The sequence below is a fragment of the Hippoglossus hippoglossus genome, chromosome 5 (genome assembly GCF_009819705.1).
Source record: "Hippoglossus hippoglossus isolate fHipHip1 chromosome 5, fHipHip1.pri, whole genome shotgun sequence".
Classification (NCBI taxonomy): domain Eukaryota; kingdom Metazoa; phylum Chordata; class Actinopteri; order Pleuronectiformes; family Pleuronectidae; genus Hippoglossus; species Hippoglossus hippoglossus.
In genome coordinates, this window is record NC_047155.1 from 27,040,891 (window position 1) to 27,065,781 (window position 24,891).

General features: G+C 43.5%; 3 protein-coding genes and 1 long non-coding RNA gene across 12 annotated transcripts; 2 read left to right on the forward strand and 2 right to left on the reverse strand.

Moving 5' to 3' along the window:
- Nucleotides 1-3,385: 3,385 nt before the first annotated feature.
- LOC117761749 lies at nucleotides 3,386-3,696 on the forward strand. The gene is made up of 2 exons (XR_004613881.1): nucleotides 3,386-3,558; nucleotides 3,643-3,696. It is a non-coding gene; the product is annotated as an uncharacterized LOC117761749 (long non-coding RNA).
- Nucleotides 3,697-3,754: 58 nt separating this feature from the next.
- On the reverse strand, nucleotides 3,755-14,708 carry p3h1 (prolyl 3-hydroxylase 1). 9 transcript variants are annotated; one of them, XM_034585931.1, is made up of 16 exons: nucleotides 13,751-14,708; nucleotides 12,462-12,614; nucleotides 11,794-11,983; nucleotides 11,555-11,686; nucleotides 11,035-11,174; nucleotides 9,184-9,273; nucleotides 9,038-9,090; nucleotides 8,816-8,943; nucleotides 8,575-8,702; nucleotides 8,304-8,399; nucleotides 8,002-8,152; nucleotides 6,520-6,637; nucleotides 6,359-6,434; nucleotides 6,079-6,219; nucleotides 4,168-4,671; nucleotides 3,755-4,131 (listed from the first exon to the last, which is right to left on the reverse strand). In XM_034585931.1, exons 1-16 carry the CDS (start codon nucleotides 14,360-14,362, stop codon nucleotides 3,793-3,795), a joined length of 3,051 nt encoding a protein of 1,016 aa, XP_034441822.1. In that variant the 5' UTR covers nucleotides 14,363-14,708; the 3' UTR covers nucleotides 3,755-3,792. The 9 variants fall into 9 exon arrangements, with proteins under 9 accessions (XP_034441822.1, XP_034441829.1, XP_034441828.1 ...); XM_034585938.1 differs by having other exon boundaries at nucleotides 4,240-4,671; nucleotides 13,751-14,707; XM_034585937.1 differs by having other exon boundaries at nucleotides 4,204-4,671; nucleotides 13,751-14,707.
- A 1,902-nt stretch (nucleotides 14,709-16,610) lies between these two features.
- On the forward strand, nucleotides 16,611-19,020 carry c5h1orf50 (chromosome 5 C1orf50 homolog). The gene is made up of 5 exons (XM_034585601.1): nucleotides 16,611-16,777; nucleotides 17,186-17,301; nucleotides 17,388-17,474; nucleotides 17,803-17,934; nucleotides 18,423-19,020. The coding sequence occupies exons 1-5, from the start codon at nucleotides 16,732-16,734 to the stop codon at nucleotides 18,606-18,608; spliced, it is 567 nt and encodes a 188-aa protein (XP_034441492.1). The 5' UTR covers nucleotides 16,611-16,731; the 3' UTR covers nucleotides 18,609-19,020.
- An 82-nt stretch (nucleotides 19,021-19,102) lies between these two features.
- ap5b1 (adaptor related protein complex 5 subunit beta 1) lies at nucleotides 19,103-24,418 on the reverse strand. The gene is made up of 3 exons (XM_034585599.1): nucleotides 24,086-24,418; nucleotides 22,128-22,922; nucleotides 19,103-21,168 (listed from the first exon to the last, which is right to left on the reverse strand). Exons 1-3 carry the CDS (start codon nucleotides 24,221-24,223, stop codon nucleotides 19,237-19,239), a joined length of 2,865 nt encoding a protein of 954 aa, XP_034441490.1. The 5' UTR covers nucleotides 24,224-24,418; the 3' UTR covers nucleotides 19,103-19,236.
- Nucleotides 24,419-24,891: the final 473 nt, after the last annotated feature.

A 24,891-nucleotide genomic window follows, 5' to 3' on the forward strand; every position in this document is an offset into this window, starting at 1 on the left:
GCATCCGTCAGAACAGCCACCAAAACAATAGACCCCACTGTCCTGCTAACACAAGGTTGGTTTTGGACAAGAGGCCGGAGAGCACTGAGATGGACCGGCAGCAGCTATGGAACTGACAGATACAGTTTGACCTCGTCGTGTACTGTAACACCCCACAGACACCTAAAGTGAGAGTTAGGATTGTTGTTGTGTCTCCACAGATACGTTTAACATACCCACTGAAACTGTGTTGTTCTGAATCAATAAACCCAGATTTCTGCAAAGAGAAACCCCAGTTTCTCTGGAAATACCACACACATACACATGTTTCAGAGCGCTGAGCAAGGGTTTGCCGAGATAAGTGAAAGTCTGATCTTGATACTTGCAGTCAAAGTGTTGGACAATGAGATTTTTCCTTTGGATGTGCCGCCAGTGGGCAGAGGAGTGGAGAGACCGGGGTCATGTCAGTCCTCCATCGCCTGCTGTTTTATTCTCCTCTCTCCAGAGTCACAGCCACAGTTAATCTCAGCCCTCCACCCCGCTGTGCCCGACCCCAACCTGCCACCTCCGTCTCCATGCCCGCCATATCCCCATGGCAACAAGGACCAGCCATGTGGCATACACGTAGACACACACACGGCGCTTTGGGTGTTTAAAACAGAAAACAGAAAAAGATTTTGACTTGTAGTGAAAATGTTTTGTGTCTGTATTGACAAAACAGTCAGAGACGGCTGTACCAATCACTGACTGGACCTCCGTTGTCTACTGTACTCTCTAATTCTGCCCCCCCCCCCCTCTCTCTCTCTTCTCCCACTCTCTTCTGGAGAAACAATGGTCAAATCCATAGGCCACACATGCACAGAAAAACAATGTGGCCTGTGTGTGTGTCTCTCCCTCTCTCCATTGAACAAGCGCAAGAAGATACAAAGAAAGCACTGACAGTACACCGCACGCACACACACACACACACACACACACACACACACACACACACACACACACACACACACACACACACACACACACACACACACACACACACACACACACACACACACACACTGCAGCAAAGCAGAGGGATCCTGTTTATGCATTCTGTAGTGTAGGAGGTCATGATTTGGTTTATGCATTAAAATAGTAAATCTCCCTTTCACATTAATCACACAAGCTCAGTCACAATTAAAATATATGTGTGTGTATGTATTCACGTGCACAGAAAATGTGTGCAGACTTGTGTTGGTGGATGGGTGGGTGTCGGGCGTAGATTTGAATTGCACACGTTTCAGAGGAAAGGGTTGTGGGTCAACTCTGACTGCAGTGTTTGAACAGAGTTGAAGGAATGTATCACTAAACATTTGACTCACACATACAGTGCATAGGCTTCATATGATCGGAAGCAGTGGAGCAGTCACACATCTCCTCTACCCTGCTCTCTGAATGAGTCAAACGTCAGAATTTTGCACTTAGAACTTGGGCTACCCTAATTGCGACTCTATGTGTCTGTATGTGTGAATATGTGTACTTGCACTTATATATTTGTGAGGACCATCTTGAGCCTGGACCTTACGGAGTGAGGACATTTTGGGGAGTTAGGACATTTTCACCGGTCCTCACTTTTTGAAAGGCTTGTGATTGGGATTAGAATTAGGTTTATGTTAGGGTTAGGGTGAGGGTAGTGTTAGGCATTTAGTTGTGATGGTTAAGGTTAGGGTGAGTACATTAGGGCAAATACATTATGCCAATGAGTGTCTTCATTAAGACAGAAGTAGAAGAATGTGTGTGTGTGTCCAGATGGCCTCTCTGTGCTGGCATGACTTCATCCACATGCTAAACCTACACAGACATCACATCACATATCCCAGAGTCAGAGCTGCCTACACACTACGCACCACAGAAGCTCAGCAGATAGAACTGATATCCACAGAGGGACCATGCACTGTATCCCCACAATAAACAAAAAGATTAGCATGTGGTTCCTGTATGTGAAAATTATAGTCAGACAGATTACACTCAACAGGTCATATGTAGTTGTTCTTTCAACTTCTAAAGAAATGGAGATGATGATTGAGGCTTTTAGCACATTCCATTTCGGCCAGTGGGTCAAAGCTGAGGGCTGCGACAGTCAAGGGGCCAGAAGAGAAATTGATTTCTTTAATATTACTGCTCCATATTAAAAAAGAAAATTACACTCCTCTTAATTCATGTCTATAACAGGTGAGCCCACAGATTGTATTGTACAAAGTCAACCAACTTAGCCTTACTTATGTTTGCTGCTTCGCTGTCTACAGTGTAGTCTTGATTGTCTGCTCAGGACAACTTTGCTTGGAAGCCTTCTCCATTTTCTTAACATTATTTACTTAACATGAAGCAAACTGCATCAGACCATCACTTCTAGACTGTATAATTTGAAATCGAATCGGTCATTACAGTTTGAATATGAAACTTTCCCTCCACCTGTGAATGAATTTACCAATTTCAAATAAAAAGTGACTTAAACACAAATAAAGTTGGAATCAACTGATCTACTGTTGATTAATATAACATCCTTTCCACCCACACAAAAGGAATAGTTTTAGATTTTGGGATATCTGCTCATTTGCTGTCTCGGAGTGTTGGAAGAGAAGATCAATACCACGCTCATGTCTCAACACTAAATATGAAGCTAAAACCAGCAAACAATTAGCTTAGCTTAGCACAAAGACTGGAAGGAGGAGCTTTCACTATGGACATACTGAGTGCTGTCTACCTTCTATCTTCTGACCTATCTTAAAAGAAATGCTTCCAAAAATGTTGAACTATCTCTTCAACAAGACAGAAGTTCTTTATAAATAAACCCATTGTACATACGTACCTTTGTGTGTGTGTGTGTGTGTGTGTGTGTGTGTGTGTGTGTGTGTGTGTGTGTGTGTGAATATATAAACACACACACACAGAGTAATAATCCATCCATCCATACATTATCTATCTATTATTATCTGAGGGTCAGGGGACATTCATAATTGTAAAGTAAATAACTAATTGTAAATAATTATCCTTCACCAGCCTTGTTTAAAGAGAAAGCAGATAAGTTGTGTAGGACTGCACACCAACACAACCGGTTTTCCCTGCAGGCACCAAGATTCATAAAAAGACCGCAGTGAAATGTGCTGACATTCAACTTGAGGGATGTGAGAAACTACGAGTACTTCAGTTTAAAACAAATCACAGCAAGACAGCAGCAGGATTTCCCAAATCCTCTAAGTTCACACCCTGAGGATTCCTATCAGCAGTGAACCTGTTGGTTTGTTAACTGAGCAGTGAGTTTATGACAAACGACAGACTGGTGCTTCGACGCTGCCACCCAGTGTCAAGCTCAGAGCATCGCAGGATATTTTTACTTCAGCATTAAAACTCGCCGCAATTTAGAAACGTCACTTTTATTTTGTTTGATTCACACAGTTGATTTGGGTTTCCTCGGCAGAACAGCTCTGCTCATATTAACCTCTCCCTGTTTAACTCAGCTGTGGTTGGTTTCACAACACGACGTCACAAATAAAAGAAAATAAAGAGAATTCAGGTAGAACACTGAGATGAAAACACGTCCCATCTGTACAGATACAAAGCTTCGGATGACAAACAAAGATGGTCACAGTAATTTGGGCACTTTTGAAGATTGTCAGCAAGAATTTAAAAAATACTCAAGTAATGATTCGAGTGACATCTGCAGTGGAACAGCACCGCAACAGTTAATTTAAAGGCAAGTAACATTTTAGTAAAACCCACAGAGAAGACCTTAAACACAACAACACATTAACAGTCACAGGTGCTGTTACATCACAGCTCTTCCCTGTCGTTCTGAGAGTCCGAGGCTGACGTGCCGGGAGCTTTAGCTTTTTTGGAGTCCTTCTTGGCGACAACTTTTACCGTCTTTTTCGCAGCTGGTTTTGTGTCTTTTTTGTCGGACTGCTTGGTTTGTGTTTTAATCGTCTGTTTTCCATCTGTCTTGGCTGCAGCTTTGCCTTTGACTGTCTTCTTGTCCTTCACCTGCTCTCCAGCTTTGGCCTTTGCTTTCGGAGCAGCTTTAGCTTTAGCACCTGTTGTCGTTTGGCTGACTGGTTTCGTCTCTGATTTGTCCTTCGGCGTGTCGGCTGGTTTGTCGGCCTGCGCCTCCACCTTCTGCTCGGTTGGTTTGTCGGCCTGCGCCTCCACCTTCTGCTCGGCTGGTTTGTCGGCCTGCGCCTCCACCTTCTGCTCGGTTGGTTTGTCGGCCTGCGCCTCCACCTTCTGCTCGGCTGGTTTGTCGGCCTGCGCCTCCACCTTCTGCTCGGTTGGTTTGTCGGCCTGCACCTCCACCTTCTGCTCGGCTAGTTTGTCGGCCTGCGCCTCCACCTTCTGCTCGGCTGGTTTGTCGGCCTGCGCCTCCACCTTCTGCTCGGCTGGTTTGTCGGCCTGCGCCTCCACCTTCTGCTCGGCTGGTTTGTCGGCCTGCGCCTCCACCTTCTGCTCGGCTGGTTTGTCGGCCTGTGCCTCCACCTTCTGCTCGGCTGGTTTGTCGTCTTGTTTTCCATCTGCTGTCTCCTGGGCAGCCTGTGCAGGAGGAGGCTCTGGTGTTGCTGGTTGGGGCTCTGAGCTCTCTGTCGCTTCCTTCTTGCTGAACTCGGTATTCAGAGGTGTGGAAAACATCTTCAGCAAATCCTGAGCTTGGATTCTCTCCTACAGAACCATTTGAGGAGAAGCAGAACACACAACAACCCAGTTATTAATCAAAATACCAGAACAAGAGGCAAACACAAAAAAATAGACTGCTTCTCATGCTCATTTCCTTCAACCTTCTGCTGACAATCAAAAAATATTACCAGAAATTGTTTATTTTACAATTATAAAGCATAACATTTAATTGCAGCAACCATGACCCATTGTGTTTGTTAAGTTCAATTCAAGATTAAAGGTACCATCAAACTGTGGAAATGCAAAAAGACTGATTTAGTTTACATGTGTTACATTGTGAGGGATAAATGCTGGTTTTAGAATTCAACATCAACATATCATTCATCAGCAGCCATTTTATTTTGAAAATGCAGCAGAGTAAGGAAGAGGTTTTCCCAAAGGGCCGGCACTTCTCGACAAGAGACAAGAGAGGAGGAGGAGTGAGTTGACCTGGTGGCAACTAGGGAAAAATGGGTCCGTTTTGAAATCTGTTTTTCTATATTTTCTTTTTAAATGGCACAAAATTGTCCATTGTATCCTGCAACACTTTATTCTGATTATTGGGTTTAAAGATGTGGGTTCGTAGCAGCAGTCACGCTGTCAGAATTTAATCCTAAACTTCTGACACACTCAGTCTGTCTTTGGTCACAAAGTTCTAGACCAAGCCACTGATCACTGTTGAGGAGTGACAACAACTGTACAGCATTTCTCTCATGACTGTCAACCTCCAACCCCAAATCACACAGTGTGAATGGGCCTTTAGTTTAAATACAGAGGCTACTTACAAAACAAAATACTTAGGGAATGTATGGAAATTTGGGGGTTAGCAGAGGGTCAGAGGAGTGGAGGGTATTGTAACATTTCTCTTTGGTGATGCAACAAAACTATTAGTGCATGGCTGCTGTCCAGCCGTGTAACATGTGGTTATTTGATTATGGCGGACAGTTGGATATCTGGTGTCGTACAAATAAAGATGTTGCATCATTTGACCTAATGTGAACTGGGTCTGTAAAATATTATATTTTACCAAAATTCTATATTTTGATTTGGCTAATTCCACTTCTCATGTGCTTATTGGCAAATAATGTGAAAAGGATTGTTCCATTAAGATGTAAAAGATTTAACGAGGGCACATCTGCATGTTTTTCCTCTTTTAGCTGTTAATGATCAACAATTTTTGATGTGACAGGTCTCAGATTTCATTTTTTGCATTTCTCTTACTGTTATGATTCATTATTACATCACTGGTAAATTTGAATTGGAGTTCACTGAAAAATAGCAAACACAGATCCCAATTTTCTTACATTACAAGTATAGATGGACAGAGATATTGTGTATGCTGTTGGTAAAGAATTTAACTGCAAATTGAACCCCGTTATTATCCTGATGTTCGTCTGCAGAGAATGTTCGTACCTTTTCCTCGTGAGCAGGATCCAGGGTGAACCACAGCGCCACAGCACACCTCTGACCCTGCGTGACAGCTTTGACTCCGTGGGGGTTTTCTTTCCCTGCACCGAACCCGACCACACGTCCACACTGCGGGCGCACCTCAGCCTGGGGGAGTACGAAAACAAAGAGCATGTGACATAAAAAACAATAAAACTTGAAATTTACAGCCTTAATTCACACATATTGCCAAGTATTACAATGTAGTATTGTACACGGACAGTGGAAATAACAGATGAATATTTACCGTGACAGTTTTGGCATCCAGCTCAGTGAAAATGAAGTCTCCTCCTTCAAAGTCATGGTTTAAATAAAGAATGGCACTGCGGGGGGGGGGGGAGACAGGAGGATGTTATGTGGGTGCTCATCATCGGGGCTGTCACAGTGTGTTTGGGTGCATGTGCTCACCTGTAGTCTCTGTGTGTGTATGCAGGAGGCTCCTTTATACACTCGTTGTGCTCAGACACCAGCAGACAGTTGTCCGCATGAACAGGGTGACTCAGGTCCTCACGCTCCTTCTGCTTCTCTGAATAACAAGAGCACAGAGAGAAAAGTGAGACATTTCAGGTCATAATCCCACAGCTACCTTCGTCTGCCAGGAGCAAACCTGGATCCCCTTTAGTCAAAGTGGATTTTATTTCCTAAAGCTGCACTAATTCGTATTTTCTACGTTGACGATGGATCTAATGACTGTGTGTAATGTGAAATGTTCTTGCTGGCTGTGAACAAACAAACAGACAATTATCACCTGACTCCTCAGTTCTCATCTGATCTTTAAGGCCCATTTCAGCTACTTGTTTTAGTTTTAAAGCCAGAAATGCTCATCAACCACTTTTCCAGCAGCAGTTAGCAACTGAATATAGTCGAACATTTAGCTGCTTAAATACCAGATTTTCTTCTCAGGGTTTGGTGCAAACTAATAACAAAAGAATGATATGCTGATGCTATATAAATGATATATGCTAACTAGGGGTGTAATGCTTCTGAAACAGAGACCGAAACCACAACACAAACATCCACAGTCTTGTATGGCAATACAGGACAATGGGACCGCAACCACTACAAGTGCAGCCTGTTGAGCACTGACCACTTTAATTTTACAAAAACTTTCACAATTCACACTATGAAATATGCAAATCACAAAATTATATTACCCCCACATTACAAAGAGTCCACATCCATACAGGGTTCAGTATCTTGCCCAAGGACACTTCAGAACACAGATAGGGAGCTACAGGAGCAGGGGTTGGAACCAGTGACCTTGTGGTTAGTGGCTGACCCGTTCTACCTCCTGAGCCATAGTTGCCCCTAATGTTAACGCTTAATTGCTCATGCTCAGTGTCTGCTGAATGTGTAAATGGCCAACTGTTTGTTTGACAACACCTTCACCGCGACATCTGTGTGGAGTGTTGTGCTGCCCCCTAGAGGCTCGAAATCAATTAATGCAGCTTTAACTTTTTAGAGTTTGAGATTTTTAGCACCATCACAAAGCTGAGGTGAACTACAAAATGTTTGGGAAAGCAGCTTTCTGTTATTATGCACCAAAGGTTTGGAACAAACTCCCACCACATCAGAATAGCTACTTCTGTTGATAGTGTTAAGAAACAACTCAAGACTTATTTCTATGATCTTGCTATTCATTTTAATGGTTTATTTTATTTAACACCATTGCCTTTATTTTATACTTCTTTTGATACCTTTTACTAGTTTTACCCATTTCCTGCTTGTAGTTAAATTTATTTGGGTGGGTGGTGCATGGCTGAAGAGAACTAGGACATTTCTCATGTCGTGAGGAAAGATCTAACACAAATGACTCATCATTTTAAGAATAAACCAACACACACACACACACAGAGCAGCAGCATACAGTGTTATGACTGTCTCACTCACCGTCAATGGCAGAGCGACAGACCAAGTGGGAATAGGCGAAGTAGAGCGGAGTGTCAAGTTGGAAGTACGACTCCAACACCTTCCTCACCCTCTCACTGAGGTCGAAGAAGAGACGAGCACTCTTCAGAGGAACCTTCCCCTCCTGTCCGAGCTGCGGGAAGCAAAGAGGATACCAACGCTCTTTAATTTACCTGCGTTCATGAACAGCTGCACTCACTGATGTGCAGAAAGTGTGTCTGGGTGGCTGTTTTGTAATGACGTCAGATTATGTTTAATGCTTCAGCAGCAGCAGAGCTACCGACCTTGACAGCGTTCAGGACGGTGACTCCCTGAAACATCTCACTGGGGGAGTGGGGGGAGGTGCTCCCCCTGTAGCCATCACCTTTCATAGCAGCAGCCTGGAAAATATTCAATATTCAACACTCATGGCATGATGGGCTGACAGACACAATGGAAAACACACATACTGTATGTTGAAAACATGTCGGTCATGTTACTACTTTGGTTGTAATCGGCTGTAAGGTCAACTCAGCTCAGTGAGACGTGAGCGACTTCATTCTAACGATAACTCACGTTGGAAAGGCGCTGCAGCTCCCTGCACTCCTCGTCACTGATCACTCCATCCAGAAGCACCCGCTGTGTGCCGTTCAGCTGCTGGGACGTCATGGTTAACTTGATGCCATCTGATAACAGAGCGCCATCTAGAGGAGGTAGGTCACAGGCAAGGGTCAAACACACAACACAAGTCATGCATGGTAGAAACTTCTGGCTGCAGGGGAGTAGTTTAAAAAACAGATAAAATTTGGTGGTTGACCTTCCTCCGGCACGATAATCTTGTTCATATCTGAAGAATCCTTCTTCTTCTCCTCCACCATAGTCTCAATCTCCTTCATCAGGTTTCCTATTTCCTCTGTGATCCTCGCCGCCGTCTCCTTGTCAGCCCTGCGACACACAAGGGGAGAGAACAGCCATGACATCACACTCACTGCTAAATTACAGCTGACCCACATCCATGTGTTTGTGTCTTAAATCTTACTTTTGCTTGTCTCTCAGTTTCTTAGGCATGACTTCTTCAGGTGTCCATGAGTCCTGAACACAGAGGGACAACAAAGGAATTGTATAATGTCCAATATCACAGTTCAGCACAGCATGAAATTTGTGATATTGATAAAACTCACTCACTGGATCTACAAAGGTGATCCCAAATGCTTCATATCCAAAGTAGAGCAGCTCTTTCTCCAGTAAGGAATTCTGAATGTACTGTTTCACCACCTGAGGAAAACATCAATTGGACCATGAATACATCTGTTGAAAACTACAACACAAAAACACCACTGTATATTAATTAGATATCATGTTGTCAAGGAAACCTCAGTAAGTATATATTTAGTAAATGATGTATGCTGAGGTGGGTTGTCTGAGGTTATCATGTGCTCAGAGGAAAGAGCTTTAGGATAAGCAATGGAACGATGGGAGGAATCAAGAGGACAGAGAGAGGGAGAATCACATGGTGATGAAGAAACCTAACCGGACGCAAACGTGGTCTTCATGTTAACCTCTAACTAGGGACGTGCAACAGGAGGAAAAACAGTGTTACTCATATTAGAAACAATGGATCATTTCTCTTTGGGTGTCCCCACTGACTATATGTAAAGATCCACGATTTCTCTTCCTCCAGCATTGTACGAATCTGAAACCAAAATATTCTATATACGGAAGCTGCCATCTTGTTCTCGTGATGTAATTTGGAGCGTGTGCGCAGTAGTGATCGTGGTGTAGAGCTGCAGTATAGAAGTCCTGACGATACACACACTCAACCAATCATTAGTCTGTGTCAGCTGTCAGTCCTGATGGCTCACCCTGTTTTTATATCATCAATAACAAATTAAAACCAAACTTATCAGAAACATTAACACTTGAGCATACGTTGGTGTGATAGGATGTATCTAAACAGACACTAGGGGGCGATCAAGATTATTTGGCTTTACTTTTGGGAGCTGTCATGCTGCCATCTTTATACAGTTATTGTTTGTCCCAGTAGCCATCAAAATGTGACAGTGAGCCAGCATGCACAGCGCCAAGACTTTGACACTGACATAACCGAATGGAATTAGCTGTCATTCCTTTATGTTTACACCTGTGTGACATGTCAAACTATCTTCTGAGAGTATCAATCAAATCAATCAATCAAATTTGATTCGTATAGCCCATACTCACTCATCACATTTGTCTCATTGGAATTTTAAAAAAGAAACTATGTAAAGAGGGAATTACCGCATGCCTTGGATATATGCTCAAATATTTTGACAATGAAAACAAGTTGAAAAATTGTCTTAACCTAAACATTGTCAGGGATTGAAGTAAAAAATTTAAACTTAACCATGGTCAGGGGGCAATATCGATGAGATCACAACACACAAGGAACTTTGGAGAATTATTCTATCACTTATGATGCATACAAACATAGTTGTAAGACTGCACATAACTATACTCTATGTCACTGCTGGGGTATAAAATTATTCTCAGTCACATTTGAATTTTTTGTAAGTCATGGTTGTTTGGGGGTTGAGGTTCATCCTGCACATCATTTGTCATTGACACCCTCCGAGTGTCTCTGTTCCAAAACTGGGAGTGAGGCTGTAAAAGCCAGAATCTCCGCACCCTCAGAAATGATCACTAAGTCATTAGTATTTCATCAGCAGTCCTATTAAGCTAATATAAATACTGTAAAACATGGACATTTAGTGCCTGTAGGTAGTAAGAAATCTTAGTTATTGCTACTTAAAAAGGAGAAGCAAACGTTTATGTGCTTTAGATTCCCATCAGTGCTTTTTAATGTCTCTTCAGTGCCCTTGAGTACATTTGAGAGCTAATGGAGGCCATTATTCTTCCAGCACATGTTGTGCGGGGCTAATTTGCTGCTGATCAGTATGGACTAAGATAACACACACTCATAGCACGCGGAGGAGGAGGAGGAGGAGGAGGAGGAGGAAAGCCTCTGCTCAGTATAATGTTACATTAGAGCTACCGTACCTGTCTGGCTGTTATGGTTACTGCCTTGTCCTCGCCCACCACGACAGAGTAATACGCCAGGTTCTGGTTCATCACCACATCGTTGGGGTAGAACAACAGGAAGGTCCTGGCACACTCTATGGCCTTCTCGTACTTCTCACCTGGAGACAGGAGCAAGAGTTATTCTACAGAAGTGCCATAGGTTTTTTTGTTGAGGGAAAAAAAAGATATTACAAAAGAACAAATATTGGGTTTGTAAATAACAGGAAGCACTTAGCTGTGTAAAGGGGCACTCCGCTGATTTCACATGTCAAGATGAGTTAACTCACCACATTAGTATTACTCAGCCAGTGAAAGCAGTTGCACATTTTTGCTTTTTCTTTCCATGTTAAAAGGCCAGGTGGTCATATAACAAATATGCAAATACGCGCCAATCTCGGCCTATTCAGTAACGTGGTCAATCTGTGCTGAAGATTTCCACTTCACATCACATTCAATGTCACTGGATGAAGCCTGATGAAGAGAAAGGTGTGAGACTCACTGTTGTAGTAGGAGAACTGCAGGTAGTTGAATTGAGAGGCGAGGAAGTCCTCAAAGGGCTTGTCCCTGCCGGCTGTAGAGGCCAGCTCCACCGAGCAGTGCTGCTTACAGCTCAGTACCTGCATGTAGTGGTCTGACACACACACACATTCACATTAACACGAAGACAAATGAGTCGCCAAAGGATCCGCTTTCATACGAAAGGATTTCTGCACAAAGATGCACCGAAGATGTACTCACCCGTCAAGGTCTGGAACAGGTCGGCGCTGTACTCCATGTAGTTGTATCCGTCGTAGTTGTAGGCTCCTTCGCACAGAGCTCTGCACTCCTTATCGGCTGTGAAGTACTCGTCTAGGCCCGCTTCGAAGTTTTCAGCCGCCAGACCAAAAGAGTCGTGGCTGTAGTAACTCTTCCCATCCAGGAAATAGGCCTGAGGAGGAAACGTGTGTTACGAGAACTATGAGATTTTAATAGTTTTTATTTAACAGTCAGAATTTGTCTGGGCTCATTTGTATCAAGTTAGTCCGACAAAGGTGCACTTTTCTGATCTAGTTATATTTGACATGTTATTCACTCTGACAGCGGTAATCACACAAAAGGTTTTTGTCTGGGTTTTGTTTTGATTTAAGAGAAAGAGCATAAACTCGATTCTCTATTTCTTTACAGCCATTATTCCCCCAGGCTGGGATCTCCATCAAACTATCTGACAGTTCTCTGTAGCTGCAGCAACCACAGGTATATGTAAAAAAAAATATTAATTAGATCACAACATGTCAACGTATTTCTGAGATAAAATGGACAAAAAATATATATAAAAATAAAAGTGTCAGACAAGAAGCCCACCCTGTGCAGGAGGTTGAGAGGCCAAAACAGCCATAAGAGTCCTAAGAGAAGGAGTTTGCTCTCACCATGTATGGTCTGGCCTCCAGATCTTTGAAGTCCTCCTGCTGTACTCCTGCCATCATCCTGTAGTACTCCAGGTTCTGTCTCATCTCCATGTGGTCCGGGTTGGCCAGGAAGAAGGTGTGGGCTGCTGCTACTGCCTTGTCCAGCTTATTGATCTGAAAAAAAACCCACAAGTGTTCATCTCATCCTCTCTGACTGCAGCTTTGTGAAAACACCTGGAAAAGAAACCTACAGTATCTAATTATCTGTTACACAGCAGTGCTGAAGTATTTCTAAAGTGTCCACTTCTATGTGCCTCTCAAACCGCCTGCTGAGGGCAGTTATTATAGAAACACTATGGCTATGACCCTATTTGTGACCACGACAGATTTTCCTATCAGTCGATATTGATTATTATCACGATAAATGTCAAATACTTTTTTACTTTGGGATTAAAGACAGATTCAATTTTCTCCTGAGTGAATGTCGTAGAATCCAGACCGATATTAGACAGATAGACACATCTGAGAGAACGTTCAACACAATAAGACTGACAGTGCTTATGCATAAGCATCCTGACACATTTTATTTAATATTATGTATTTATATTTTTATATCACATTTATTATACTATTTATACTCTATTATTTATACATACAATATTGATGAACTGTTGTTATATTGCTATTTAAGAACATTAAATCTCCATAACTGTTGTTATTGTTTTATCTCCCAGCTCTAAGAAATAAACAAAGGCTTTAACAGAGATTAAACACATTAGATGCTGCAGCAGCTTTTTTCATTAATTTTGCTGCTTTCAAGTTCTGTCTGAGAGTCTGTATTTCCCAGTGTAGATATAATAATCCAAGAAAACTGTAATTATAAAAGCTGCAGGGAGAAGTGAATGTTAAATCTTATGATAATTTGTGTCTCAGAAGTCAAAGTGAACAAACTTTTCTCTTTACTTTACAGTCACTCTACTGTGCCAACAAAGCTTTGCTGCTGTGAGTTTCTACGGAGCATTTGAAAGCAGCAGCTTGGGCCTTTAAACCGCTGGATCTCCACAGGCTACGTCCCCACGTCAGACTGCTCAGAAGAAGACTCCACCTTGAGACGTGGCACGGCAGTCTGGGTGCTGGGGGGTTGGGGTACTTACAGTATCCAGCTCCGACTCAAAGTTTGAATGAGACCTACAATGTGCTGAGTTTCTGGTTCCCTGCACCTTTACTGTGCAGATGCACCAAACAAACCACGTCCCTGTGCAGAGTGAGACACAATACAACTTTAGCTCTCCGTGCATTTCGCTCTGTACCTTGAAATAAGCGACTTGGAGGTAATTGTAGGGAGTCCTCTTCTTAAACTCCAGCTTCACTTCTTCACTGACGAGGTGAAAAGTGCGTGAGCCGAGCTTCTCCGTCTCGCAGGAGTTCACGCAGTCCGCCCGCTTCAGGATCTTCTGGAAGAAGCCCAGGTCGTCCACAGACCCGGCCCCGGGCACGGGGACTCCCAGGCCGGCCACAGGCTCGCCGAACGCGGTGTTGTTGGCGCAGCTGAGGCGGCACTGAGCCTTCACGTTGCGGACCATAGCCTTGTTCCTGATCGCCTTCTCCATGTTCAGGATGACCGTCAGCCAGTCCCCCTTGTTGTAGGCGTCCACGGCCGTGTCGAAGAGGATATCATACGGCTCCAGAACCCAGGGGCTGCCCGCTGTGCACAGAGGCAGAATAAAGCTCAGAAACACGAGGGAGTAGCGGAGCTCCATGATGCTGAAGAGTCTCAGCTCAGCAGCGGACAGACAGGACCCACAGCCCGGTGCAGAGAGGGGGACAGACTCACTGCTTCCTCCGGCTGGAAGTGGTCTGGAGGTGGGGTTTGATCTGCAGGAACACCCCCTTAGCCCCCCCACACAGTGTAACACTGCCATATGAAACAGTCAGGAGTTCATATTTTGTAAAACTAATCTAAGTGTGACATTTGACTGTAAAAATGATGTGAAACATTTTAAAGGTGAGAATTATAGCAATGATTTAACAGTAAACCGAATAATTCCGACTGGTAAATCCCACATTCATAAATGTATGACAAACAGTAACCCTAATTTCACAGGATTTCTATAAGACTATATCCAGACTCTACAACTAATAGACACTTAAAAAAGTAACACAACTGTCCAAATGTATAATGACATTTTCAATGAACAATTAGAAACTGTTTCCCACTCTTTCTTTTCTTTTCTTTCCTTATATTGACGCTATTTATCATATTTTGACATATTGTATGTATGTACTGCTTTATTTTTTGTAGCATCTATTATCTATGTGTCTGTGTATACTGTCACGTAAGATGGTTATTTTCTGTGTCGAGCACATGACATGTTTGTGTACAAGTTGGTACAAAAAGTTTGTACAAGACAGTCAAAGTTCGGACTGACCTTAATAGCCCACAATAAAATGATGACATTTTAAATACAAATAAAATTCAAATACAAATCTCCTTAAATGCAGGGAAATCATCACTATCAGTACTATCACCTCTATCATCACTTCCTCCTACCAAGCTGTGTTTTTTGCCATCTGCCAAATGGATTCCCCATAGACTGTACATACGGACTCCGTGATACAAGAAAGCTGTGGGTGAAATAAGGTCATTGATGATAAAACTAGATTGTAATAAATGATTTGTGACAGGGTTGTTTGATCATTTTAGTCGACAGAGCCAATGGTGACACCAGCTCTGAACAGTTTTTCTTTGAACTATCCACTCAGTTTGTTCACCACACATATGGAACTCAGAGCTGCTCAAACTGCATTGCATGGGTTTAACATGGAAGAGACACGGACCTGTTAGAACCTGCCCACTACAATTTGCATGGCTTTCCCTTGCAAATAGACATAGTTTGCAAAATAACACAGGCACAATCTGTTCTTGCTTTTAAATGCTCAAAGTCTACAAACACAACAAGGTAAATTGTAAGAGCACATTTGGCTCACGCTTGTATTATTATTTCAACTCAGTTTTACAACAAACCAACATTGCTTTGTTAATTGTAACAAGAGATATATCTTGTTGAAACACAAATGTATCTTATAATAGAAGAAAGTAAAAAATATATAACAACAATCTTTTCTCATTCTGTGGAAGTCAAATAATTTCAACCCATTGATCTGCAATTTTAAAGTTAGAGCCCCCCTTTGACTTTACCCACTCTAATTCTAAAAATGAAAAAAAAAAACAACAACTAGTAAGTCACTGTGAAATTCTCTTATGTCTACTATTTTAGAAATCTTTGTCTATTTAAAACAACTTATCTAATAAGAAATGCCCCTTTTCCTAGAGAGGTTCCACTCTGTGTAAACATAAAGTATTTAAATATATAAAGGGCCCATTCTAGGGTAAAGAAAACAACAATTTGTACAATTTAGATGAAACACACTAGTGAAAACATCACTAGGATTATTTTATAGTCAATTTCTGCTAATAGATCCCTTTCACCTTAATCTTACACACTGGACCTTTAATACGTTGGCATGTCGTATAATGTCAGGAAAGTTTCTTCGCGGTGAGAAAATATAAATAATAGATGTTTTTTAAATTTTTCTCAGAAATACTTAAGTGATAAGGAAAACACTTTCTACTACTCTTTCAAACTAAATATATGTAATTCATATTGTATAATAAACCAGACGTGTGATGTAAATACGCCTGCAAAGGATCATGGGTAAAATATGCTCGCTGGGGAAATGTCACAGAAACATAGAGGAAAATTGTCAAATCTGGCTGTTATTTGTATATATTGTATAAGTCAGCGGTTTAAATGCGTCATGTGAAGCTGCTTGTTTATTAAAATCTCACAGCATAGCTATTGTTTAATGTGACTCTATCCCTAATTCTGTTAGTTTCTTAAAAACGTGTTTTTCCAGCTGTGACACATCTTGTCTGTGTAAATGTTCTGAGGCGGGACGGGGCTGTTTGTGGCGTGCCTGAAATAAATCCAAGTTGTCGTTATGATCAAATTAATCATCAGAACGTTTTATATTTTATATAAGTTACTTTTTAAAAATAAAATTGTCAAAAAATAAATTGTTAGCTCATAAAATCTGTAAAAACTTACTTTATTTAAAATTCTTTAGACAGGCACTAGCGCGACTGCCAGTGTGGCTAAATGGGGCAGATATTGGACCCCGTGAATCCACCGGTATGGTCAAATATTAGCTGGTTACAAAAGCAGCTGCTGTGGCCAGAGTGAACAACAGCTGAGAAACCAGTTGAGAAGAAGAACTGGGAGAAGAAACCATGGACAGGACCGTCAGCATCAGAAATCCCAACAGCACCCCCACAGGTACCGAACGGAAAGCAGCTGTTGTGTGTGTGTGTGTGTGTGTGTGACAGACCTGAACACTGAAGTCCAATGTGGTCTGAGAAGCAGGAAACTGAATAAACTGAACGACTGGTGCATTTGACATGAAATCAATTCATTTCCACGGAGGCGACAGTTCGTCTAATTCTAGTGAAGAGCTCAATGATAACAAGAATGTAAAAACACGTGTTGTACTACTGTGTCATAAATGAGACATGGAGACAGAAGCTGTTGTTATACTGCAGAATGTGAAATAACAGTGTTAGCACCAGTGGCAGAGAGAGATTAGATGGTATTATATTATATCAGATACATTGGTATTAGCAGTTAGCATGTTCCTTGTAGTGAATCAGTTACATGTCGCTGTGATGTAACTGTGTGTTTTTGCAGTGGGTCTGGTTGAGAGCAGCAGCGCCCCCGGCGGCCTGGAACTGGTCAGCTCCTACCAGACCAACAGAGTGGGAGACCCCATGGACCTGGTGGCCCTGGCAGCACAAGTACAGAAGGTGAGGACTGAGGTTTTTAGGTTGAACTTATATTCACACTATGAATGTGGATATATATTGTGAAAACACTTAACTGTGTTTGTTAGGGAGACGATTTCATTAAAGCCAACGCCTCCAACAAGCTGACAGTCATCGCTGACCAGATCAGATACCTACAGGAGCAGGCGAGAAAGGTAAGTGCATTAGAACAGTGCACACATCCTGCATTCAGTCTTGTTTTTGAAATTCTACGTTAGATATTTTGCAGCTGATCATGTCCGAATGCACAAACTGGTTAAATTCAAAAGATTTCACATAGATTTTTGTAGATCTGATCTGTTAAAGAACACCAGATCCCAACGTATGAGCACTAAAAAAGCTCATGTGATCATAATGAGGGAATGTTACTGAGATCTATGTAATTACAGCATATTTGAACAAAGTGATAGTATTAGTGTAAATAGTGTAATATAAGTGTGACAGATATTATAAAAGCAGACATGTTTGTCTTTTTGTTTCTAGGTCTTGGAAGAGGCTAAAAGAGATGCTGACCTCCACCACGCTGCCTGTAACATAGTGAAGAAGCCGGGCACCATGTACTACCTCTATGAGCGGCCATCTGGACAGAAGTACTTCTCCATCATCTCCCCTAAGGTCTGCATTGTAAAGATACATACTAATACCAGGTTGTTAATCCTTCTTAGATGTTGTGTCACCCTGTGTGGACAGGAGTTACAAAATGTCAGCACAGACCCTGTCACCTAATACATGTGAATGGCTTGCCTCACATTGTTGGGGGTTTGGTGTTCAAAGTTCAACACCAAAGTTTAACCCGGGAGGCAGCTGATAGTGAGCAGGCGGCCAAAACACAGGCTGCTTGGGTTGGATTTGGCCAGTTACAGCACAGCTACACTGAATTGAATGTTGACGGTTGAAACTGATATGGGGAGGAAGAGATTATGTCATAGAGGTACATAACTGAGACAGGTTTTTACTGCTGCTGTGGAGGATGTTTTTTTAGATTTGTGTGTGTATAGATAGATAGAACTTTAACCTTTTGGATTTATTGAAGGAATGGCGACAGTAGTGGAAATGTCAAATCTCATCCTAATATCACCTCCTTTGTGTCTGCTCCTCTGAAGGAATGGGGCCCGAGTTGCCCTCACTCATTTGTCGGTGCGTTCAAACTCCAACATGACATGTCCTGGACCCCTGTAGACCAAGTGGAGAAGAGGGATGCAGAGCTTGCCATTATGAACAAGCTCATCAGCCAGCAGACCGCTCTACCGCCATGCACAGAACCCAACTTCAAAGGCCTTTCTGAGTAAAGCACTGCTGAAGCTGGACTGAAAAAGGGACTGGACTAATCAAGGACACACACTGGAGACTTATTCTACTTTTAATGAACATCAGTTTGAACTGAGATAAATCCAGGTGTGGACTAGAATCACCGATATCAAAATGTTGGACAGTGTTTCAGTGACTTTCATGTACTGCCTTAAGTGAACACGGACATGCACTACTACACGTTTTTGTTTGTATAGTCACAACCTCAGTATCATACAGGGCTGCGATGGCAAAGCTGTGCATGGGCTCTTTTTTGGAAACAAAGTTGAGTTTTTTTTTTTAGACCTATAAAACCGGCATCATATATTTCAGAGCCTTATCTTATAGGGGTGGGGTACATCGTTTGTTGATCCATTTCTCATTATTACCCTGTGCAACTCAAAGTAAATTATTTATTTTGTAGATGCTGCCAATAAGATGTCAACAGTTGGGATTTCATTTGGTGAATAAAATCATCTTTTTAATCATAGGTCAAGAAAACAAAAGTGCAATAACTTTATTTGAAATCATCTGTCTTCAGTTAGTACAATTGAAGTTATTAAAGTGCTGACAAACACTAAATGATTTTTGTTAAAAGCTCATTAAGTTTTGATTTAAAAGACATCACAGTCAGCTGTGAGTGTCGTCCTGTGAGGATGTGATTGTCAGTAGATAAGAAGTTAAGTGTGGCAAAAGCTGCCAGTTATCTGTGGCGATGTCTAAGTGCACAGCATCTTCCTCTGTGGTGATTTTCAGCAGCACATGAGACTGTGGGGGGAGGAAGAAAAGCACTTTAAACTCTTCTTTATGGGACCAGTCGGAAATAAGGTAGGGGAGGAAGTGTTTCTCCACCAAGGACATCAGAGCTCCCTCCTTTAGCTGGCAGCAGAACAGACTGGTAGCACAGTCCCCGCCCTCCGAGCACAACTCATCCCATAATCCCTCAAACAGGTCAAGTTTGCCGCCACGACCCCAGGCTGAGGGAGCAGGCAGGGGCGTGAAGACCTGCTGGAACGCCACATGGATGTCAGGCAGGATGGTGTGCCACGAGAGCCCGTCCTGTGTGGTAAAGATGGCGCTGGCTTGAAGGGTGGTGGGGTAGGGGCGCAGAGGCTTCAGCCTCAGCTTCACCATTGGTGACGACCTCTCTCTGAAGAGGCAGGGGACACTGATGTCGCTCAGTTCTTCATAGTGGTCATCTGTGAGGTTGAAGTGCAGGCGGATGCTGAAGACCTGATCAAAGCGAGGGTCATAAGGCGGCGTGTGAGCCAGTTTGTAGCTCAAGGTAATTTCTGAGGCAAAGTCAGGGTCAGTGAACTGACGTCTGTAGGCTTCCAGTGCTGCCTTTCCCTCACCTGGGCATCCGTCTGTCTCACTCTGGCTTAAGTCACCTTCTTTATCTGCTTGTGTTTCTTGTCGTGTCTCAGAATTCACCTCAACCACGCTGAATATTGCTCTCTTTGTCTGGTGAATGGTTAGCGCGCTTCTCAGCCCCTCGCTCTCAGCCACGATGTTCGACATCGATCGCTTTTTGATCTGCCGCCCTCCCTCGGTCGCACCCTGCGCCAACACCCCGGTCAGCTTCTCCCGGGACAGCGTGGTGAGGAGGGCATAGTAAAGACGGGCATGGTCCTGGATGTCTGTGTCTCCAAAGCGGCAGGTGAGATCCTGCAGGATGTCGGCCAGAGGGACAAGCAGCGAGTCCAGGCTCGGGTGGACGAGCAGGCGGCGGCAAACTCCCAGCACGCTGGTCCCCAGACGCCAGTCGCCACTTACGCACAGCGAGGAGGGCAGTGGAGCGATGATGCTGGACAGAAACCTGAGGGTGCTGCACTGGGGGATTTTTCCTTCTTCCGCCACTCGTGCCAGCATCTTGAGGTGAGAGCGGAGGTCCTGTAAGTTGAGCTGGGCGAGCGGGGCCTCAGTGATGACTCGCTGCAGTGCTTTCAAGAGCTCCTCAGCCCAGTCCGACTCAGACAGACTGTCCTGTGTGTGGTCGGCCAGGCTGATGAGGTGCGGGGCGAGCTGGGTGTGGTGGAGGTAGAGCTCACACAGCTTCTCAACCAGGCTGCTCGAGTAGCGCTCCATGTGGTAGAAGTACAAAAGGAAGAGGAAGGCGGACCTGAAGAAGGTGACTACAATCTCTCTGCTGCCTCCGCTGTCCACAATGTGTAGCAGTGACATGAGGTGTTCGTAGAGGTTGGCCACCCCCCTGCCCTCTCCCCCCTCCCCTTCCTCTCCCTCCTCCAGGTAGACCAGGGACTGCAGGTTGAGTCTGGCCAGCATGGTGGCGCTGTCGTTGAACACAGTGGGCATGAGAGCCGAGGCGAGCCGGGGAGTCAGCAGCACAGGGAGCGTCTCGTCTCTGTCGCTGCAGCTGATTGGACGGTTCTCAGGAAAGTGCAGGAGGCAGTCCATGTAGAAGAGCTTCTCAGGCGTACTAAGCAGTGGGTGCTGGGAGAGCACGACCAGTCGCTTGAGGATGAACGCTTCGTCCTCGGCGCTGAACAGGCTGTCTGTGAATGCACACTTCATCAGCAGGGTGGTGTGGAGGAGACAAACCTGGAAGAACAAAGATTTACTTTGAGTCGTCAGAACAACAAAGTTGTCACTCCAAAGGGGCTTTAAAACAATAACTCAACAGTTAGAAATAAACAGTTCAGAACTGGTCTGGACTTAGATTTACAAAACATTTACTGACACATTTTGAATGTTTTTTAATTTTGATATAACTGCTTTCAGACATGCACTGAACTCAATTATCCAGAGGGGCTGTGTGCAGACTTTCTCCAGAGTTTCTCCTGCAAGCCTCTGAGTAAAAACTCTTCAAAATGAAAACAATACCGATGCACCAGGGGCCTGTACTACGAAGCAATTTCAACATACCCAGGATATCTTTGGGATATCCGGGTGAACTTATCGCAGTCACTCACTTTTGTGAGTGAAAGAGAGGGAGGAGGGAGGCCTGGCCGCTGTCACAAGGTAAATCTGTAAACTATCTATCCCCATTCCAAATACATTTTTATAGGATAAACCTACTTAAAGGGAAGGATAAAAGTACTATAAAATCTTCTTAGGACTGAAAACCCTGAATTAAACCTGAAGTTACCCTGATAACTGCAAAAAGCCTGTTTTGTAGTACAGGCCTCAGGATGAAAAAGCAGAGCCACACACATAGAAGACACAAAGATATCAAGAGACCTGACGTCAGTGTTGATGTGCTGTAAACCAAAACATGTGATCTCTGCAGGGGAATTAGTACGTTACGTCTAGCCTCTGCCTGCTGCGCCACCCCTCATCTGAATGCTCCAGAGATTTCTGATGTTGTGATCGCCCTGAATGGAGAATCTCCTGCTGTGTTGTTCATGTGGGAAAGGGAAACTCCGGAGAAAGTCCAGACCCAACTGTGCGGACATCCTCTGGAGTTCATGTCCAAAAATGGCTTAATTTACTTAATACACCAAGATTTAAATAGAAAAAAACTGTTAAGTCTTTTTCACTTCATTCCATTTGACACAAACCTTGCTCGTGCCCAGCAGTCGCAGCAGCTGAGCTCTGAATATGGCTGGAGGGACCCCAGGGACCATGGCAACCAGCTCTGTCAGTCTATGAAGCAGCGCAGCCTGACACAAAGGAGTGAGGAGGTAGGACTCCTCCAGGAGGGAAGACAGGATTGAACGCAGCTCCTTGCAGTCAGGCCCAGTCTGGAGGGTGGGCACTGAACCCATGGGCCCAAGGATGAGAGAGAACAGTACACCCGAGTCTGTGTTATTTGTCAGGGCTGAGTCCTGATCCGCTTCCCATGCAACTGATGTGTTCCCTCCCAGAAAAGCTTTGAGTTGCTCAGCACCAGCTCCAGTTTCCTGGGTGAGATGATACACAGCATTCCTAAGGACCAGAGTGTGAAGTCCTGTGTAAGCCTGGTGGAACCTGGAGGTCTCTCTCTGCCTGAGCCCGCCCAGGAGCTCAATGTGCTGGGAGAGATAACCGGGAGAACAAGCCTCTAGCTCCCGCAAACCGTCACAGGCTGTGGCTCGGAGAGAATGAAGAGCGCCGTCGCCATGGAGGTCACCGGGGTCCTGGGACAACCGGAGGAGCAGGTCCAGGAAATCTTGAGATACAGGGGAACGGCTGCTCACACAGGAGGTGCACACGAGCACAGAGGTGAGGGCCAGCAGGAGATGACAACGGAACTGGACGGATTTGGGGGGGCACTGGGCGAACACCGACATGAGCTCCAGGGCTGTCTCCTCCCCCACAGAGTCTGAGGGACACAGCAGAGTCGGGTGCTCACATAGTGGAGACAACAGGAGGACCTGAGGAGGAGGTCAAAGATGAGAATTAAAGAGTGAAACAAGTAACCCACACAAATAACCTTTCAGTTCAGGAGGCAGACACCCTCTCTACGTTTAAGAGTCAGCTTAAAACCTTCCTTTTGATAAAGCTTACAGTTAGAGCTGGTTCAGGTCTGTCTTGGACCAGCTCTCAGTTATACTGCTATAGGTCTAGACATTCTAGACTTTAGAATGTCAGGGGACACATGACACATGGAGCTTCTCTTCTTATCGTTGGCAGATCCGGGATCGGGGCTGAAGCATCATTGGAGATCGTGGATTATGGTTAAGACATTGCTTAGATAGACAATTTGCCCACTCACATATGATACCATTACTGGCAACACCACTGTCATTTCAATTGTGGTTGCTGCTCCGATCATCTCTGTCAGACTTTTTCTTTTGTATAAATACAACTCTCTATTTATGTTAGACACGGTCTTTTCTCATTCTTTTTGTAAATATTGATATTGTGTTGATGTGCTCTGCCACACACGACATCTATTGCACTTCTGTCCGTCCTGAGAGAGGCATCCCTCACATGTGTCGCTCTCTGAGGTTTCTACGTCTAATTTGTTGTAGTTTGTACGCAATCTTGCTGAGGGTTAAGGGCAGAGGATGTTGCACCTTGTTAAGCCCTATGATTTTTGAATATGGCCTTTATAAATAAAAGAGTACAGCCCTTTCGTTGAAAGAGTTGTGTTAGTGTACACCCATGTGTTTATATGTTATAATCATTTACTTTACAGGAATAATTGTAGTAAATAGGGAAGTATATGATGAGACTTTAGGGGAAATGTCCCTTTACTTCCCCAAACCCCCGTGAAGCTGACAACTTTAACAGACTAAACCCAAAGAGGTTAATTTCACTATCAATGAAGACGACGAGGCAAACAATCCAAACACATGAGAAGCTGGAACCTGTGGACTATTGACATTTATTTATTTTAAATGTTTAAACATCATCGTTTGCTAATGATTGTGTTTAGAACGTAATGGGCCAAACTCCATTTCAACATCTGGCAGTGTTGGCAGCTTGTGTCGTAGAATAAAACAAGAGATTTAAACGGTTTACTGACACAGACGTTTCAAAAACGTGAATCATGGTTCTCCAGAGTTATGAATTGTTTTTAAATGTATTTTACCTTCACATTATAACCGGCTCTGTCATCTCGGAGCTCTCGGAGCAGCTCAGCCAGGAAAGCTTCAGCTGTTGTCCCCGAGAGGAAGTGAGAGGGGCTCCGGGAGAAAGCGGAGACCCTGTCGGCCCAGTTCACCGCCATTACCACTCAGATCCAGAAGCTTCAGCTCGCCACTAAGTCATCGCACCCCCTGTTTTCCTTTTACTTTAAAGTGAAAGACACATTTCTTGCTACAAACATCCTCCGTCCAGGCAAGTGAGCTCCGGTACGTATCGTGTCACGTGCATAATTGGTGCCGGCGGTGATATATTAGCGCCTCCTACTGCTCCGGAGTGTGAACTACAGATTCGTTTTTTTGTTTATATTTGTATTTAGCACAGATTGAAAAGGTACATAGAAAAATGACAAATAATAATATACAGGGGAGGTAGACGCCTCTACATAAATACTGTTTCAATTTCACAAAATTAGACATGCATTAAATAATATGAAAACCTGTGAGATTCAGCAATTCAACAAAAACATGTATAGCCCAATACCAACAACAACAAAACATAACAACACTAAATAAATATAAATACTAAATATAATACTAAATACTAAAGAAAATAATGTGCGGGGGTTGGGTGAATCAATGAATTAATATGAATCAATAGTTGAAAACAAATGATATCTCAAAAGACAAAAGTACATACATTGCTGTCATCCTCTCTGCATCATTTTCATTATGTTTTTGCTCCAAATCCGTCTCAGATGGACTTTTATACCAAGGATCTACTCTCTTTATATATTTTTTAAGAATGCAGTGA

Coding starts and splice junctions, on each gene's coding strand:
- c5h1orf50 (XM_034585601.1), top strand. CDS start 16,732: ATGGACAGGACCGTCAGCATCAGAAATCCCAACAGCACCCCCACAG. Junction 16,778..17,185: donor TCCCAACAGCACCCCCACAG/GTACCGAACGGA, acceptor GTGTTTTTGCAG/TGGGTCTGGTTGAGAGCAGC. Junction 17,935..18,422: donor TCTCCATCATCTCCCCTAAG/GTCTGCATTGTA, acceptor GCTCCTCTGAAG/GAATGGGGCCCGAGTTGCCC.
- p3h1 (XM_034585930.1), bottom strand. CDS start 14,362: ATGGCAGTGTTACACTGTGTGGGGGGGCTAAGGGGGTGTTCCTGCAGA. Junction 8,944..9,037: donor AAACTGAGAGACAAGCAAAA/GTAAGATTTAAG, acceptor TGTGTGTCGCAG/GGCTGACAAGGAGACGGCGG. Junction 8,703..8,815: donor GATTATCGTGCCGGAGGAAG/GTCAACCACCAA, acceptor TACCTCCTCTAG/ATGGCGCTCTGTTATCAGAT.
- ap5b1 (XM_034585599.1), bottom strand. CDS start 24,223: ATGGCGGTGAACTGGGCCGACAGGGTCTCCGCTTTCTCCCGGAGCCCC. Junction 22,923..24,085: donor GAGCCGGTTATAATGTGAAG/GTAAAATACATT, acceptor CCTCCTCCTCAG/GTCCTCCTGTTGTCTCCACT. Junction 21,169..22,127: donor GACTGCTGGGCACGAGCAAG/GTTTGTGTCAAA, acceptor TTGTTCTTCCAG/GTTTGTCTCCTCCACACCAC.